Source organism: Amborella trichopoda, chromosome 12, assembly GCF_054954075.1.
Source record: "Amborella trichopoda isolate Santa Cruz 75 chromosome 12, AtrichopodaSantaCruz75HAP2 v2.0, whole genome shotgun sequence".
NCBI lineage: Eukaryota > Viridiplantae > Streptophyta > Magnoliopsida > Amborellales > Amborellaceae > Amborella > Amborella trichopoda.
In genome coordinates, this window is record NC_142347.1 from 9,852,292 (window position 1) to 9,869,104 (window position 16,813).

The 16,813-nt window shown below is 34.3% G+C and overlaps 1 protein-coding gene across 1 annotated transcript; it reads left to right on the forward strand.

Annotated features, from left to right (window-relative positions):
• Positions 1 to 12,761: 12,761 nt before the first annotated feature.
• On the forward strand, positions 12,762 to 16,507 carry LOC18445557 (class V chitinase CHIT5). Its single transcript, XM_006855694.3, has 2 exons — positions 12,762 to 13,872; positions 15,999 to 16,507. The coding sequence occupies exons 1-2, from the start codon at positions 12,771 to 12,773 to the stop codon at positions 16,022 to 16,024; spliced, it is 1,128 nt and encodes a 375-aa protein (XP_006855756.3). The 5' UTR covers positions 12,762 to 12,770; the 3' UTR covers positions 16,025 to 16,507.
• The last annotated feature ends 306 nt before the right edge of the window (positions 16,508 to 16,813 follow it).

The following is a 16,813-nucleotide window of genomic DNA, read 5'->3' on the forward strand; positions in this document are numbered from 1 at the left end:
TCATTTTGTGGGGAATACAGCCATCCTTGAAGCTAGAATTGAATATTTATTGTCTAATTTAAGATGTCCAACCCTATCTCATTATAAATGGTATAAAGATGTTTTCTTTTTCAGACTACTAAGTAGAGAAGATAACCAATAGGATCATTGGAAAGAAAAACCTGTTGCTGGATTACCATATCTATTTGCAGAAAAAGTAAAAACTAAGTTAAAAAATAAGAATGGAGGAATAATACCATATTCTGTTTATACATTCGGAGAATTATCTGCAGAAATATGTGCAGAATGACTAGCCTTATGCACAGATATGAAATTAAAGAAACAATTAGATAAACAAAAAATGACTGGTAAAAGAGAATTAGGAGACTTCTGTGAACAATTCGGATATCATATAGAGAAATCTAAAGATAAATTTCATAAAAAGATAAGATATAAGTCAGAAAGAAAAGATAAGAAATCTTATAAAAAATATAAAAAAGTAAAATTTATAAAAAGATTATTTCCAAAATACAAATACCATAAAGGTAGAAGGAAATTACCTATATGCTATAAATGTGGAAAAGTTGGCCATTACAAAAGCCAATGCAAAATGAAAAAGAAAATAGATACGATAGTCTTAGAAGAATCCGTTAGAAATAAGTTATATGATATAATACAAATATATGATGATAACTCTTCTGAAAAACCAAGACTCAAAGAAATAAATAGAGTCAAAGATAAAATAGATAATAAGGAAAAGTTTTTATGTTCCCTTAAAATAGAAATAAAATATAAACAAATAGAAGAAGACTTGGAAAAACCTGAGATAATAACAAAAATGAACAATCTTCGAACTCAAATAGAAACCGAAATTTGAAGTGATCTTCCCAATGCATTTTGGGAAAGAAAGAAACATATAGTAGGATTACCCTATGAAAAAGGATTTGATGAAACTAAAATTCCTACCAAAGCTAGACCAGTACAAATGAATACAACCTTATTAAAATTTTGTAAAAAAGAGATTGATGAATTGCAAAGAAAAAATCTAATTAGAACAAGTGCATCTCCTTGGAGCTGTGCTGCTTTTTATGTAAATAAAAATGCTGAAAAAGAAAGATGAGTACCAAGGTTAGTAATAAATTATAAACCTTTGAATAAAGTTTTACAATGGATTAGATATCCAATACCTAGCAAAAAAGATTTATTAGATAGACTTGCTACTGTTATAATTTTTTCTAAATTTGATTTAAAATCTGGTTATTGGTAAATACAAATTAAGGAAGAGGATAAATATAAAACTGCATTCAATGTTCCATTTGGGCAATATGAATGGAACGTAATGCCATTTGGACTAAAAAATGCTCCATCAGAATTTCAAAAAATAATGAATGAAGTATTTAATCCATATTATAAATTTATGATAGTTTACATTGATGATGTTTTAGTCTTTTCTGATACTATAGATCAACATTTTAAACATATTCAAACATTTGTACATGCAATAAAAAATGCAGGCTTAGTAGTATATGCTAAAAAGATAAACCTTTTTCAAACAAAAGTAAGATTTTTAGGACATCATATTCATTACGGAACAATCATACCAATTGAAAGATCTATTCAATTTGCTGATAAATTTCCTGATATTATTTTAGACAAAATAGAATTGCAGAGATTTTTAGGATGTTTAAATTACATAGTAGACTTTTATGTGAATTTAGCATTAGATGCTAAACCTTTATATGAAAAACTCAAAAAGAATCGTCCTAAGTGGACGGATGAACATACTCAGGCTGTAAAGAAAATAAAAATTAAAGCTAAAGAATTACCTTGTTTAAATTTAGCAAATTCTAATGCTTTCAAAATTATAGAATGCGATGCTTCAGAATTAGGCTTAGGAGGTATTCTCAAACAACGAATTAATTCCAATGAACAATTAGTACGTTATACTTTGAAAGCTTGGAACTCAACTCAACAAAATTATTCGACTGTGAACAAACAAATACTTTCAATTGTTCATTGTGTTACTAAATTCCAGAGTGATATTCTTAACACTCATTTTCTTATTAGAACAGATTGCAAAGCTGCCACTGATATTCTCACTAAGGATGTGCAAAACCTTGTCTCTAAGCAAATCTTTGCTCGATGGCAGGCGATCTTATCATCATTTGATTTTTCCAATGAACACCTGAAAGGTGCTACTAACCATCTCCTTGATTTTCTTACTCGTGAATTTTTACAGGGGGCAACACTGATCATTTCTATCCACCAGCTCTATCTTTTCCACTAACTTTGATTTATGTAAATATGGATAAGAATAATAATACTTCTACTTCTGAACAAAGGGGAAAAGCCCTTATGGAAACTTCACTGGATATCATTCTAGCAAATATTACCCAATCACCAATAAGAATGGAACCTACTTTATCACCCAGTAATAATACTTTTTCTTATTTCCCAAATAACAATTACCCAGCCTATTCAAGCCAACCTCCAACTTCTCCTCCAGCTCCAGTTTTTCAGACCTCTACACCAAAGAAACCACCTTTACCAAGCAAATCTCAATATCTTGAAACCTACTTTGTTGCTGATGCAATCATTGAATCCAGACATGTGAATGACAAAGCCAAGAGATTATATTTCACGGATTTCCCAAATAAATATTACAGACATGTTGATTACATTGATGCCTGGCATAAATACTGACACTCCAAAACCCATATAATTCTCACACTTGGTTCTTACATTTTAAAATGCCTGTAAACACCATTTCCAAACTGGTTTCGTAACTGGTTTGCAACATGGAGATCTTTAACCCAAATACTACCTGAACCTCTACAACTCTCTCAAAACCTTTTTATTGAATTCAATGGGAGTGATCCCAATATAGATTACCACCTATATTTTATTGCTATGTATCAGGTACCATGAATCGTCAAATGGAATTTTGTGATATCCCCAAATAATACGAATAATTTTGCATATATGCCATGTTTAGGAAAACAAATTTCCATAAAATGGTGGGACGTCTTTGTCTACCATAATATTGAACCAGACAATATACAGCTCAAACAAATCCCTTTAGCATATGGCTCACATTCATACTCCAACCCAAATAGTTTGGCAGAATATATTACCATAATGAAAAAGAAAAATCCCAGAGCCACCGAGGAGGAATTAGAAAAACAATTAATGAAAATTTTTGAAGAAGAGGCAGAAACTGCCCAAATTTATGATGCATCCGGCACACCCAGCACCCCCGAAATAGAAGTGCCACCTGACACACCAGATCCATCAGGATATGGAATGTCCGAAAAACATACCATGTACCAAATTCCAGATGTACATACCAAAGATTCTCCTTCATCCCTTTCAATAGTATTTCAAAAAAGCAGATGTGATGTGACAAAAAGCAAATGTGACAAAAAGAAGATGTGATAGAAAGCAAGACAGATGTGATTAAAGCAAGGCAGACATGACTAAAGTAAGGTAGATGTGACTAAAGCAAGGCAAAAGTGACTAAAGCAAAGCAGACGAGACTAAAGTAAAGCAAAAATGATTGATACGACAGCCACCATCTGATGCGACAGCCACCACCTGTGCCCACTAAAGCTAAACGACAAATGCCACCTGTAAAAGCCAGCAACAAAGTCGAGTCCACCTGTCTCCAACGTTCCATCAAGCCGTCTTTTCTCAATAAAGAAAGATTCCTTCCCAAATAATCGACCGGACCACTTGGCATCCATCCAGGCCCTCTTTCCTCTATAAATAGAGGGCACCACTCCATTCGAAGACAGGGAGAAAAAAATCCGAAGAGTAATTCCTCAGAGCAATTCCCCTATCTCCTGATCAACTTCTTCTTCCTTCCTCTCTTTTCTTCTTTGTAAAATCCTCTCTCTATGTGTGATTGTAATCACTCTTTATTACCAAGTTACTATCCACCAGAGTGGAAAGATTTTTACAGTTATTGTTTGTGTGTACTGTAAGTACTCTCTCTCTTCATTTAGTTTGCTCCAGTTTGTAACAGTTAGTTTAGTTTGTTTCAGTTTGCTTCAGTTTGTAACAGTTTGTTAGTTTGTTTTAGTTTGCTTCAGTTTGTAACAGTTTGTTACTTTGTTTTAGTTTGCTTCAGTTTGTAACAAGTTCGTTTAGTTTGTTTCAGTTTGCTTCTGTCTGTAATAGTTTGTTAAAATTGTTTGTAACAGTTTGATAGTTTTGTTTAAGCTTGTTTCAGTATGTAATAAGTCTTTGTAACAGTTTACAGTTGTTATGATAATACGTGTTGTGTGTAGCATAAAAATATATCAAACTACTTATAATACATGGATTACTATTGATATTACTCTGTATGTCTCGTAATTATTTTAATATTTGGTCTCTATTTCGGTTATTTAAGGTTAATAGTTTAGGTACACATGTTAAAATTAACAGTAGTAGATCTTGGTTAGAATTGTTAGATAGTACAAAACGCCTATAGGCGAAAATGAACAATGATTTCGCCTACCCTCATCACCATCCAAACTTCATAGCACGATCATAGTTGTCCAGTAGTGTTTCAATTTTCATTATTTTTTACAAGTCCAAATTACTTGAAATTTGAAGCGTGTGTACATCTTAGTGAGACGCACCTCATAAAAATATGAAAAAAATAATTCGTAAAATATAAATTGACCAACATACCCTCGAATATTTTTCGGGGTATTTTGGTTAATTTATATTTTGTGAATGTTTTTTTTTCATATTTGTATTAGGTGCATCTCACTAAGATGAATACACGCTCTAAATTTCAGATCATTCCGATTTGTAAGAAAAAAATGAAAAAATTAAACACTATCGGACAATTGTGAACGAGTGATCAAATTCGGATGGTGACGAGGGTTGGCGAAATTACTGTTCATTTTCGCCTATAGCCATTTTGTAGTATCTTATATATATATATATATATATATATATATATATATATATATATATATATATATATATATATATATATATATATATATATATATATATATATATATATATATATATATATATATATATAGGGAGTGGATTCTGTACACCCACTAGCTGACCGCTATAGTAAATGCCAATGGCCAATATTGAATCTGGGCCGATCTGACGGTCACGACTACTTTTTGTGTTTGAATTTTAAGTTTTTTTCTATAAATCCAAATCACTTGAAATTTTAGGTGTCTATTCTTCTCATCAAGGTGCACCTAATAAAAATATTAAAAAAATAATCCGTGATAAAAAAATAGACTAAAACAACCTTAATATTTTATAAGGGTGGGTATTTTGGTCAATGTTTTTCATGTAAAATATTTTTTTCTATTTTTTGAAGATTCAATTATTTTTTATGTACACTCGCTTCAAATTTCAGATCAATCCGATTTGTAGAAAAAAATTAAAATTCAAAAACTACCAGACATTTGGGATCGTCAGATTGGCCCATATTCAATCTGGGCCGTTGGCGTTTACTGAAGCAGTATGCCCTTGGTCTGACAGGATCTTTTCCCCCAAATATATATATATATATATATATACCAGTGGGCTCACAAGAAAAAATGAACCCAACGACCCAGATTGAATCGGAACCGATAGGACGATCACGGATGTCTGGTAGTGTTTGAATTTTAATTTTTTTCTTCAACAAATCAAAATAACTTGAAATTTTAGGCATGTGTTTTTAAAAAATAGGTGACTCTTAAAAAAAATATCAAAAACATATTTTACATGAAAATAATTGACCAAAATACCCTTGTAAATTTTTGGGGGTATTTTGGTCAATTTTTTGTTGTTGTTAATTTTTTTATATTTTTATTACGAGTGGCTTGATGAGAAGGACACACCTAAAATTTTAATTTATTTAGATTTTTAGAAAAAAAAATTAAAATTCAAATATTATTGGACATCTGTGATCGTCAAATTGACCCAAATTGTTGGGCTCTTTTTTTCTTGTGAGCCCACTAGCTCTTAGGATCAGTTTCCTCTATATATATATGGGAAAAGATCCTATCAGCTCAAGGGTGTGCTGCTACAGTAAACGCCAACTGCCTCGATTGAATCTTGGCCGATCTGATGATCCCAAATGTTTGGTATTGTTTGAATTTTAATGTTTTTCTTACAATTTGGATTGATCTGAAATTTGGAGTGTGTATACATAAAAAATAGATGAATCGTCAAAAAATATAAAAAAAATATTTTACATTAAAAATTGATCAAAATACCCCTGTAAAGTTTCAGGGGTATTTTGATCAAAAAGTTTTTGTAGATTTTTTTTTTACATTTTTATTAAGTGCGCCTTGATGCGAAGAATATATACCTAAAATTTCAAGTAATTTGAATTTATAAAAAAAAATTAAAATTCAAACACAAAAAGAGGTCGTGATCGTTAGATCAGCCCAGATTCATTCTAGGCTATTGGCGTTTACTATAGCTGTAAGCGTACAGAATCCACTCCATATATATATATATATATATATATATATATATGTATGTGTGTGTGTGTGTGTGTGTGTGTGTGTGTGTGTGTGTGTGTGTGTGTGTGTATGTGTGTGTGTGTGTGTGTATGTGGAAAAGTCTTCCCAACACTTATAGGCGAAAATGAACATTGATTTCACCTACCCTCATCACAGTCCAAAGTTCATCGTACGATCACGATTGTCTAGTAGTATTTTATTTTTTATTTTTTTCTACAAATCAGAATGGTTTGAGGTTATCTTTTCTATAGAGAGAGAAAATCTCTCAATTGCTGTCGAGGTTATCTTTTCGGTAGCAGTATTACAGTGGGAAAGAAGGTATTGATTAATGGTGTTGTTCAATCGGGAGAGCGGGTTTAGAAGGAAAGATCGACAATAGTCTTTTACTAATGTTTAGAGAGAGGTATATCTCTTGTAATCCAAAACTGCAGTATTCATTTATGATATTGGATTTCTATTTGCCGAGGTCGTGGATGTAGATCTATGGGGTGAACTATATAAATTATGTGTTTTTGTGGTGTGATTTTTATGTTTTCTTTATTTCTTGCACTCAATTTATAGTAGTATTCATCTACTTCATATTTAGTCAATCATGTACACGATATTGGGTTGGGATCCTGGTATTTGGGATTCCTAGTTTCGCAAGCAAGGGGTTCCTAAGAACCCTACAATTGGCATCAAAGTGCAAGGTATGTACGGGGCTAAAGCTTGCATTAAGTAAAAGATGAATGGTATAGTTTGATAGATACATGGTTTGAGGTGGAGAAATATGGAGGTAAAATATTTGTGAAAATTCCATAATGAAAGCAAGTGAGAAGAAATCAAGAAATCTATTCAATAAAGATCAGCAATATGGATATGGTGATTTTACTATCAAGGTGGAGATTGTTAGGTTTGGTGATAGTCAAAATCACCATACCTATGTTTTCTTTTAAATAGTAAGGGTATTATGGCAAAAACAAAAGGGGTTTCTTGGGAAGAAAGAAAGAAGCTCAAGGTGATCTCTGTAAAAGAGAATTAAGGAAGACATAATACCATCTTTTTTAGGGTCACCCTTTTGGGGTTATGGGAATGGATCTCTAAAGAGGAGATGGGTCTCCAAGAGAGAAAGACATGACCTTCGAGAGAGGCGGTATTCCCATGAGTTTTGGGTTGGTAAGGTTTCCATTTCTAGAGCGAGAAAATCTCTTGGTTGCTCTCGATGTTATCTTTCCAATAGTGCTATTACGAGGGGAAAGAAGATATTGATTGATGATGTTGTTCGGTCGGGAGGGCACGTTTAGAAGGGAATATCAGTAATAGTCTTTTACCGATGTTTAGAGAGGTATATCTCTTGTAATCCAAAACTATAATCTTCATTGTAATAATGGGTTTCTATTTGCCGAGGCCGTGGATGTAGCCATATGGGGTGAACCATGTAAATTATGTGTTTTTGTGGTGTGATTTTTATGTTTGTTTTATTTATTACACTCAATTTATAGTTGTATTTATCTACTTCATATTTAGTCAATCATGTACACTATCTACCGATGTTTTGGATTCCCGTTCTGCAAGCTAAAGATTCTCGAGAACCCTACACTCTTCCCCCTCTATGTGTCATCTCATGCTTTACGATACAAACTTGGTTTAACATTGTACTAGAATCTAATGGACATGGTACTAGGTGGGGTTCATATGAAGCATATGTGGGAGGGAGAGAGACTTTTTCAAGATCTAGAGAGAGGCAGAGATATTATTTTAAGATCTAGAGAAAGAAAGAGACCATTTTAAGATTAATAATTCATGTGATATCAATACCTAATCAATGTTTCATGCCTCGGAGGGAGGGAAAGAAAGAATAACCAATTAAAACATGTTTAGATCTTATGGTTAACTAAATTTGTTAGACGTCTTATAGATGAGCAATTTTCAAGATATTGTATTCATTAGATAATGAGCAATGCCTTCTCAACAATATATGTAGTAACAATTAAAAGTCATCTTATATTCTAGATTCCAAGATTCTCAAATAGTTTACCAAACGAAAGGAAACAGTTTCATAGAAAATCTAGATAATATCACCAAACATGAGAAAAAAAAAAAAAGCAAGTGAAATCTATTTCCTAAGAAATTAATTTACTACGAGAAAAGTATTTCACGCAAACCAAATGTGCACCTTGAGTGACTTAGGATACTCAATCCTTCCTTGTCTTTGAAGGGGACCACATTTGAATGGGATTGCTTGGAATGCACCATAAAATGTTTTTTTTTTTTTAAAAATGTTTTTTTATGTTGCATGCATGTTTGTGATGTATGCATGTGTGCTTGCCTAAGATGTTTCTCATCTTTCAAACATATTAGTGATTATCATTAAAGAATTTTAAATATAGAGGAATTCTAAGAAAATAATTGTGCCCCACACGTACTTTGTAGTAGCTCTTTCATTGTGTATATCATGAAAATAATATACACTTTTACATCTTGTTACATGCAATATACACTTTCCTATCTTGTTACATTCTTCTTTCAAAAGGAAAGAACAATATTTGTACTGTTGCCTTTCCAAAAACTGGAGTTTTTGAATTTTCTTTCTATTACTTCCCCTCAAATTCTATTGGGGAGACATTTGAAGCCTGAGTTTGAAGTAAAGATCTTGAAAAATATCTCGTGGAAAAAGCTTGGTGAAGATATTAGTTACTTGATTACAAGATGAAACAAAACAAATGACAAGTAATCCAAAAGCAACATTTTCATACACAAAATGATAGTCCAACTCAATATGCTTTATCTGTGCATGAAAAACATGATTATCTGTCATGTAGAGAGGACTAATATTGTCACAAAAAAATGTTGGTGGCTGAGGAAGAGGTAACCCAATATCCTGAAGAATAAAAGAAAGTTATATTAATTCTGCAGCAATGGATATCATAGATTGGTATTTCGCTTCAGCTCTAGCACAGGGCATTGTTGACTATTTCTTAGCACTTCAAGATATGTAGTTGGAACAAAGATAGGTGCAGAAACCAATGGTTGAACAACAAGTGGTTGAACATCTAGCCCAGTCTGTATCAAATGAAGCATATAGCTCAAAAGAACTAGCAGATAAGATTCTTATACCACATGATTGTGTACCATTGAGATAACGAATAGTCTATCTAACCGTTTGAAAATTGTGCATAAATTGGCATATTTTATTAAAACTATGGGAATGGTCTGACCATGTTATAACAATGTATTGGAGAGCACCAATAATGCTCTGATAAAGAGATGGACAAGAAAATAGATAAGAATTCCCATGAATATTATTCTTCATTGCTATTGATGTGGAAATAGGTTTGACACCAAGCATCAAAGCACGATCAAGAAGATTCCAGAAGGGTATGAGCAATATTTTTTACTTGGTACGTGTAGTTGAATCAATGCCGACACATCAATACAGTATGTCCAAGTTTCCCACAAATTTGACATTTTTCCCGAGGTGTCTGAGCTGACTTTTGTATCTAGAATCTTATTGGAAGTCTTGATCCATGTGTCGCAATGGAAGTGTACCACCACTTTTTTTATTTTTCTGTGGCATCCCACAACCCACATTACTGATCCTGTTAGTTTGAACAAACCCATGTACTCGAGAGTTGAATAAATGTTGACCACCAAAGTTGTTCCTCCATATACCTCTGTAACTCTTGGTACCTCTGTTAGGTCCAAAAATATTTTGTTGTTGTTGTCAACAAAGACCATATTTCGATTTGGATGCAAGTGACTTCAGAGACATGGGGCTGATTTTTAATCTCATGGCTTTGAAGAAGAGGTATAATTTCATAATATGAAGGAATTGGAGGTTTAAGCATAGTGATAGCAAAATTCTCATATTTTGGGCAAAGTCCATTAAGAAGCCAAAAAAACCTTATTTTCATTTGCCACAGGTTTTATAGCCACTAAATCATTACAAATACTATTGAATTTGCATGTGTATTCTCATATGATTGAATTTCCTTTCTTGTAGAGTCGGAGCTGCTGAGTAAGTTGGAACTCCTTAACATGAGAATTACCTGCATAGGCATTCTTCAGATATTTCCAAACTTTTGCATATGTCTTGAGGCCAACAGCGAGGTTGATACATTCTTATGATAATGTCCTTGTAATCCAGGCTTTAAGAAGCCGATCGGACTTTAGCCATGATTTGTAGTCTGGGTTTTGTATTTCTTTAGTACCATCAGGAAAGGAAATCTTTTGATTTGGTGTAGAGCAATCACCATTAATAAATCCAAACAGGTTATGACTCTCGATAAGAGAGAGAAATTGGGTTTCCCATAATAAATAGTTGTTCTGTGTCAATTTAATAGGCACTGAGTTTCCTATATTCAAGGTGGAGGGAATAAGATATTTGTTTGGTGAAGATGAAATGTCCATTAGAATAAAGAAGTATTTTGAGGATAGATGGATCGATTGAGAATGGTGAGCCGGAGTTTTTAGAGCTCTTCAGTGTGTAAGAGAGAGTGTAGGCTTTGTATAAAGATTAAATTAAAAAGAATGGGCTAGACCTGAGAGGCTTGGCTTGGGTGATATGGATTGTTTTGATGGTATGGATGAGTCTTTTATATGGGACGTGAAGACAAAATAATGATATGGAGTTTATGTGATGAGTTATGAAAGGCCTCCTTCAATAAGCTCAATTTGTAATGGTACGGAATGGAGGACAAAAGGCAAAGTGATGAGAAACTAAAGGGTGCAAAAAGATCGAGGCAAGGGATGCACAGAGGGATGTGCGATGGAAGCAAGGGATGCAAGGAAGGATGATGCAAGACGATGATATGCAGAGACGAAAATTTTGCACGAAATTTCCAAATCAAAATTTCGAAAACAAAACATGTAATGAAAGGAGAGTACGAGACTTACTTTGGATTGCGGAACAACTTGTAACATGAAAAGCTGAGAGTGGGATTGATGTTTGCTCTGATACAATAAAGAAATTTAGAGAGATGAACTCTTTGAGAAAATAATTGTGCCCTACACTTACTTTGTGGTCGTTCTTTTATTCTATATATAATGGCAATACAATCGTATAATATACACTTCTTATCTTGTTACATCCAATATACATATTATATTCTCCTCTCAAAAAGAAAAAATAATATTTTTATTGTGGCCTTTCCAAAAATAGGAATTTTTTATTTTTGTTTTTATTAATCATGACTGGTATACATAACTCACTTCTATTTGTGTCTGGGTCTTTGCAGATTGCACAGATATGCAGGCCAGTGATGAAGGTTTCAGTCTATGGGGCTCATTGAAAGCTCTTGTCAAGAGTTATGAATACCTCATGGGCCTCATCATCTTTACACCAGTTGTTGTTCCCGCATGGTTCCCTTTTGTCTCAGAGTTCGAAACAAAGCTTCTCTTCAACCAAGCATTCAACAGAGGCCCCCAAATTCAGAAGAAACATTGAATATATGTTAGGTCAATTTTGAAACTGATAAAAACAAGCAAGTTGGCCACAACATTCATGTTTTTCAACATTGAATATCATATACTCGTATTGTGGCACAGGAAGCTTAGATTTGTCCATCATCAAGCAATAAAAGCACATGCATGAACTTCTCTCATTAAATACTTCCAACCAGAAATATACAAAGTTATAGTCACAAAATCATTAAATACTTCCAACCAGAAGTATACAAAGTTATAGTCACAAAATTATCAACCCTCTGGGGGTGCGGGGGCGGCTTTTTATATATACACACACATTAAATAGGAAACACTACAAACGGCTGGCTATCGATAAACACTACCATACAAATGCAAATAAGAGGACCCAACAAGACAGACATGTATTCGGTGGAACCCAAGTTGAATACTCTCAAGAGTGATTTACATAGAGGCGCTAATTTTTTTTTCTAAAATATGAAATGATCTGTTTATCGGCAGAAATTAGAAAGACGATCGGTCAACATACTTTTCTTTTTTATTTTCTTCAAAATTGTCTTTCGATCGGAGGATGAAATCTTCGGTCTGAATTTCAAATTCTTTTTGTTTTACTTTTTTTATTAGTAGGGCAGTGCCCTAAGCTTTAGGGTAGTACCCTAATAATGAAAAAATAAAATAAAATAATATAAAATTCGGTCTGAAGATGTCCTCGGATTGAGAGGCAGTTATAAAAAAATAAAAAAAGTTGGGTTGACCACCCTTCTTTCTTTATTTCCACCTATAAATAGAGCATTTTATATTTTAAAAAATAATTTAGGGTTGTATGTAAATCACTCATATTCTAACCATTTTGTGTTTCCTATATAAAGCACCTTTCCCACACTTCCACTTCCTCACACGACTTTAACCATGGGTAGCTGGAGAAGAGTGGCTTTTGCGCTCATTCTTGTTCTATGTTTCTCCAGCAAATCCCTCCTCTCTATGGCGGCCATTAAAGCAGCTTACTGGCCTTCATCGACCGACTCTTATCAACCCCCATTGTCCATAGACACAACCTACTTCACCCACCTCTACTATGCCTTCATAGAGATGGACCCCCTCACTTTCAAGCTCAGGGTTTCACCAAATGAAAGTGTCTTGCTATCGGAATTCACCGCTGCAATCAAGCTACGGGACCCACGAGTCAAAACCCTCGTTTCGATTGGAGGAGGCGGCAGCAATTCAACTGCATTTGCCCTCATGGCCTCCTCAAAGCCTTCTCGACAAATTTTCATTGAGTCTACAATTGAAGTTGCTCGAACGTTTGGTTTCCATGGCCTAGACCTTGATTGGGAATTCCCTGCTAACCCTGACGAGATGGCCAGCCTTGCCAAACTCTTCATCGAGTGGAGGGGAGCCATTGAGACCGAAGCATATTCGTCTCGAAGGCCCCGCCTCTTGTTAACTGCTGCAGTCTACTTCTCTCCCCACTTCTTCCTATCTGATACCCCTCGGTCTTACCCAAGCAAAGCCATAAAATACCACTTGGATTGGGTTAATGCTATGTGCTTTGATTACAGAGGCGCATGGGACACATCGGAGACCGGGGCTCATGCTGCTCTTTATGATCCTAAGAGCAACGTAAGCACGAGCTACGGCATTGATGCGTGGCTAGGATCAGGGCTCCCTCAAAGTATGTTGGTGATGGGATTGCCACTTTATGGGCACACTTGGAAGTTGAAAGACCCCAATGTGCATGGGATAGGTGCCCCAGCGGTTGGGGTGGGGCCCGGGGGTGATACCGGGGTTTTGACATATACGCAGGTGGTGCAGTTCAGTTGCACCAACAATGCCACTGTGGTGTATGATAGGACCACTGTCTCTACGTATTTGTATGCAGGGCATTCTTGGGTCGGTTACGATGATGCTCGGTCGACTATTGGCAAGATCAGGTTTGCGATTACCCGACATATTGGCGGCTATTTTTTTTGGGCTGTTAGCTACGATCAGGACTGGGATATATCTAGACAAGGTGCATGAGCTTCAATGACTGTATCTGTCTCTTTATTTTTCTTTTTCCTATTGGGTTTTGGGAATTTTTGAGAGTACATAATTGAGGAGCATACTTGATGAGGCTCCTCAGATTTGAAAATCTGAACTGTTTTTTGTTAAAACCAAACCACACAAATTAGTGAAGCTTTAGTCTTCTTGAACTGCAAATAACTAGCTCAAACCACCATACACCTACAGAGACTTACTAGCACAATTTCTCCAAGAAAGTGATATTTGAGAGCCCACATGCTATATGTGGATTTTCGGGCACAGACATATATACTATAAATGGACTAAATTATTTTCCATTTTCTAATCTTTACGGCGTGTTTGATTGGTAGAACTTCCGCCTCATAACTTCCACCAATCAAGCCTCCTACGTCTGTTATGGGGCGGAAGCCGAAAAATAGGTGGGCAGCCTTCCCCCCTCTTAAAAAGTACGTATTTTTGGTAGACAAAACTTCCTGCTGCAGCATGGAAGTCGTGTTTATCACAAAAATTGGAAGAGTGTGCCTTCTGCACACTCTTCCACTTTTCTATAAGAAGTGATACCATGCTCTAAGGGAGTATAGCAATAATATAGTCCACTAGGACCATCCTATCTTCTTCCTTATATTAAAGCTTCACAAGGTGATGTTGTAAGAAATTTTTAAAGGTTGTCATGTCGTTTTAATCGAATGGTAGCTTTGCCAAAAACAAATCAGAAAGGAGAATCTTTTCAAAAGAATCAAAACTAATGTCCTTTAGTACTTGCATTCCATATAATGATGTTTTGAAAAATTACCTTCGATTGCCTTCTATTCCATGAGTGGTTGATTATAGCTAGGATTTTTTATGCGGAGATTATTTATTTTTTGAACATGGAAGTCACAATCATTCTTATCCCTTAAATTTTAAAATGGGTGGTTGTAAGAGTGTCATTAAATGTACACAAAGTTTCAATAAAAAAAGAATCTCAAACTTCGTGACTCTTCCCAAGCCATCCAATGTAACATCTAATAAATGGGAATGATTGTGACCTCTAGATACAAAAGATAAACGATATCATTGTTGACAATGCCTTTATAGCCAAATTGTTTATATTCCTATCAGCGGAATAAATTGCAAACCTTACCAATTTATTTGTGAGAGAAAGTTGTTGAAACAAGAAGGAAAAAGCGGTGCATTTGCACCATTTACATGGCAAAGGGCCTTAAGTCCCTTAGGACAACAGAGCCACAACATTGGTGTCCAATGTGAGAATCCAGTTTATGCACCACAAAGGAAATTAGGAACTTTGTCAAAAGCCTTCAAGAGATGAATTATGTAATTTCTCACCCATTTTTTGAAAATTTATTTCTAAAATGCTCATCATTGGATTTATCAATGGGATTTTCCACAGCCGGGGACTTAGGCCTTACCTGAGGTGAGTTACTTAGCCAAGTCCATCACATGACCAAACGGCTTTAAAAAGATTTAAAAGATTAAGAAAAATTGAAAAATAAAGTTTTTATTGAAAGTAAATTCAAAATTAAAATAATTTTAAAAAATCAAAACAAGGTTAAATTTTTTGAGAAAACATGGACTTGAAGCCCAATTTACAGTTTGGGATATTTAAAAAAATGGGTTTATCTACAACGAGACGATTTATCTTTTATAAATGGAGGTTACAATCATTCCCACTCATTACATGTCAAATTGGCTGGCTTGGGGTATCACGAAGTCCGAGAATTTTATTTTAAACTTTGTGTCTATTCAATGACACTCTTACAACTATCCATTTTTAAAATTTAAGGGACAAGAATGATTGTGACCTCCATGTACAAAAGATAAATAGTCTCTTTGTAGACAATCCCTTAAAAAAAATAATCAAACTATACAAACGTGAGTATGGCAACAAACATTCACCGATCTTTGCCAAATACATCTAGAATATGCAAGAAAATTTATGTAAAATATCTTTGTATTTTTGAATAATTGATATTTTCGGTGTATTTTGATTAATGGTTGAAAAATTAAATAGTTAATATTTTTGGTGTGTTTTGATATGCTTCCCTCCAAAATAAAATAAGATAAAATGGTAGACAAAAATTCGAATTGACCAGTTTTACTTTGATGGTTTGGCAGCTTCGGAGGCCCTGGGGCGTCACTAGGAATTCCATTTCCTCCAACTTCTATTGGGGGTACGAGGAAGAATAAACTTTCGGCATGGAAGCATTGATCAAGATTCAAAAAGCATTTGAGAAATCAGAGCCATTGGGCTTTTTGCTTGTGACCTTTGCTGAATATGTTCATGTTTAATTGATTAAATCTCCATAGAAATGTGAAATTCCATGATATGTTGCATGAGAATAGTATGTAGAGATTGTCTGCATAGAGAACATTTACCTTTTATAGAAGGACATCACAATAATTCCCACTTATTAGATGTCAAATTGGATGGCTTGGATCAACTTACAAAGTCCAAGAAATTTTTTTTTTAGAATTTTGTGTCTAATTAAGTGACAAGAATGATTGTGACCTCTTTGTACAAAATGCAAATAGTCTTTTTATGAATAGTCCTAAAATGTACCCATGTATTAACTCTATGTGAGAATTTCGATTTTCCTCATGTATAATGTGATTTATTAGAACCACCAAGACTCATTTCGAAGTAGTGGTTAGAAGATTTTGTGGTACCTTGATGCCAAATTGTATGTTTGATCCCACAGCCAACATAATTAGCCCTAAGGCTCTCAAATTTTTGACATAAAATGTAATCATGTTCTCGAAGGAAATATTTGAAATGAATAGCACCAACTATTTCATGTTTTTCATTGTGCCCCAATCGACTTATTTTACATTAACTCTTAGTTAAGAATCAACACGGTCGACTGAGGTTAAATAGTTTAAAACCTTTAAGGGGCCCCTTACCAAAATTATTAAAAGCATCAAATGATATC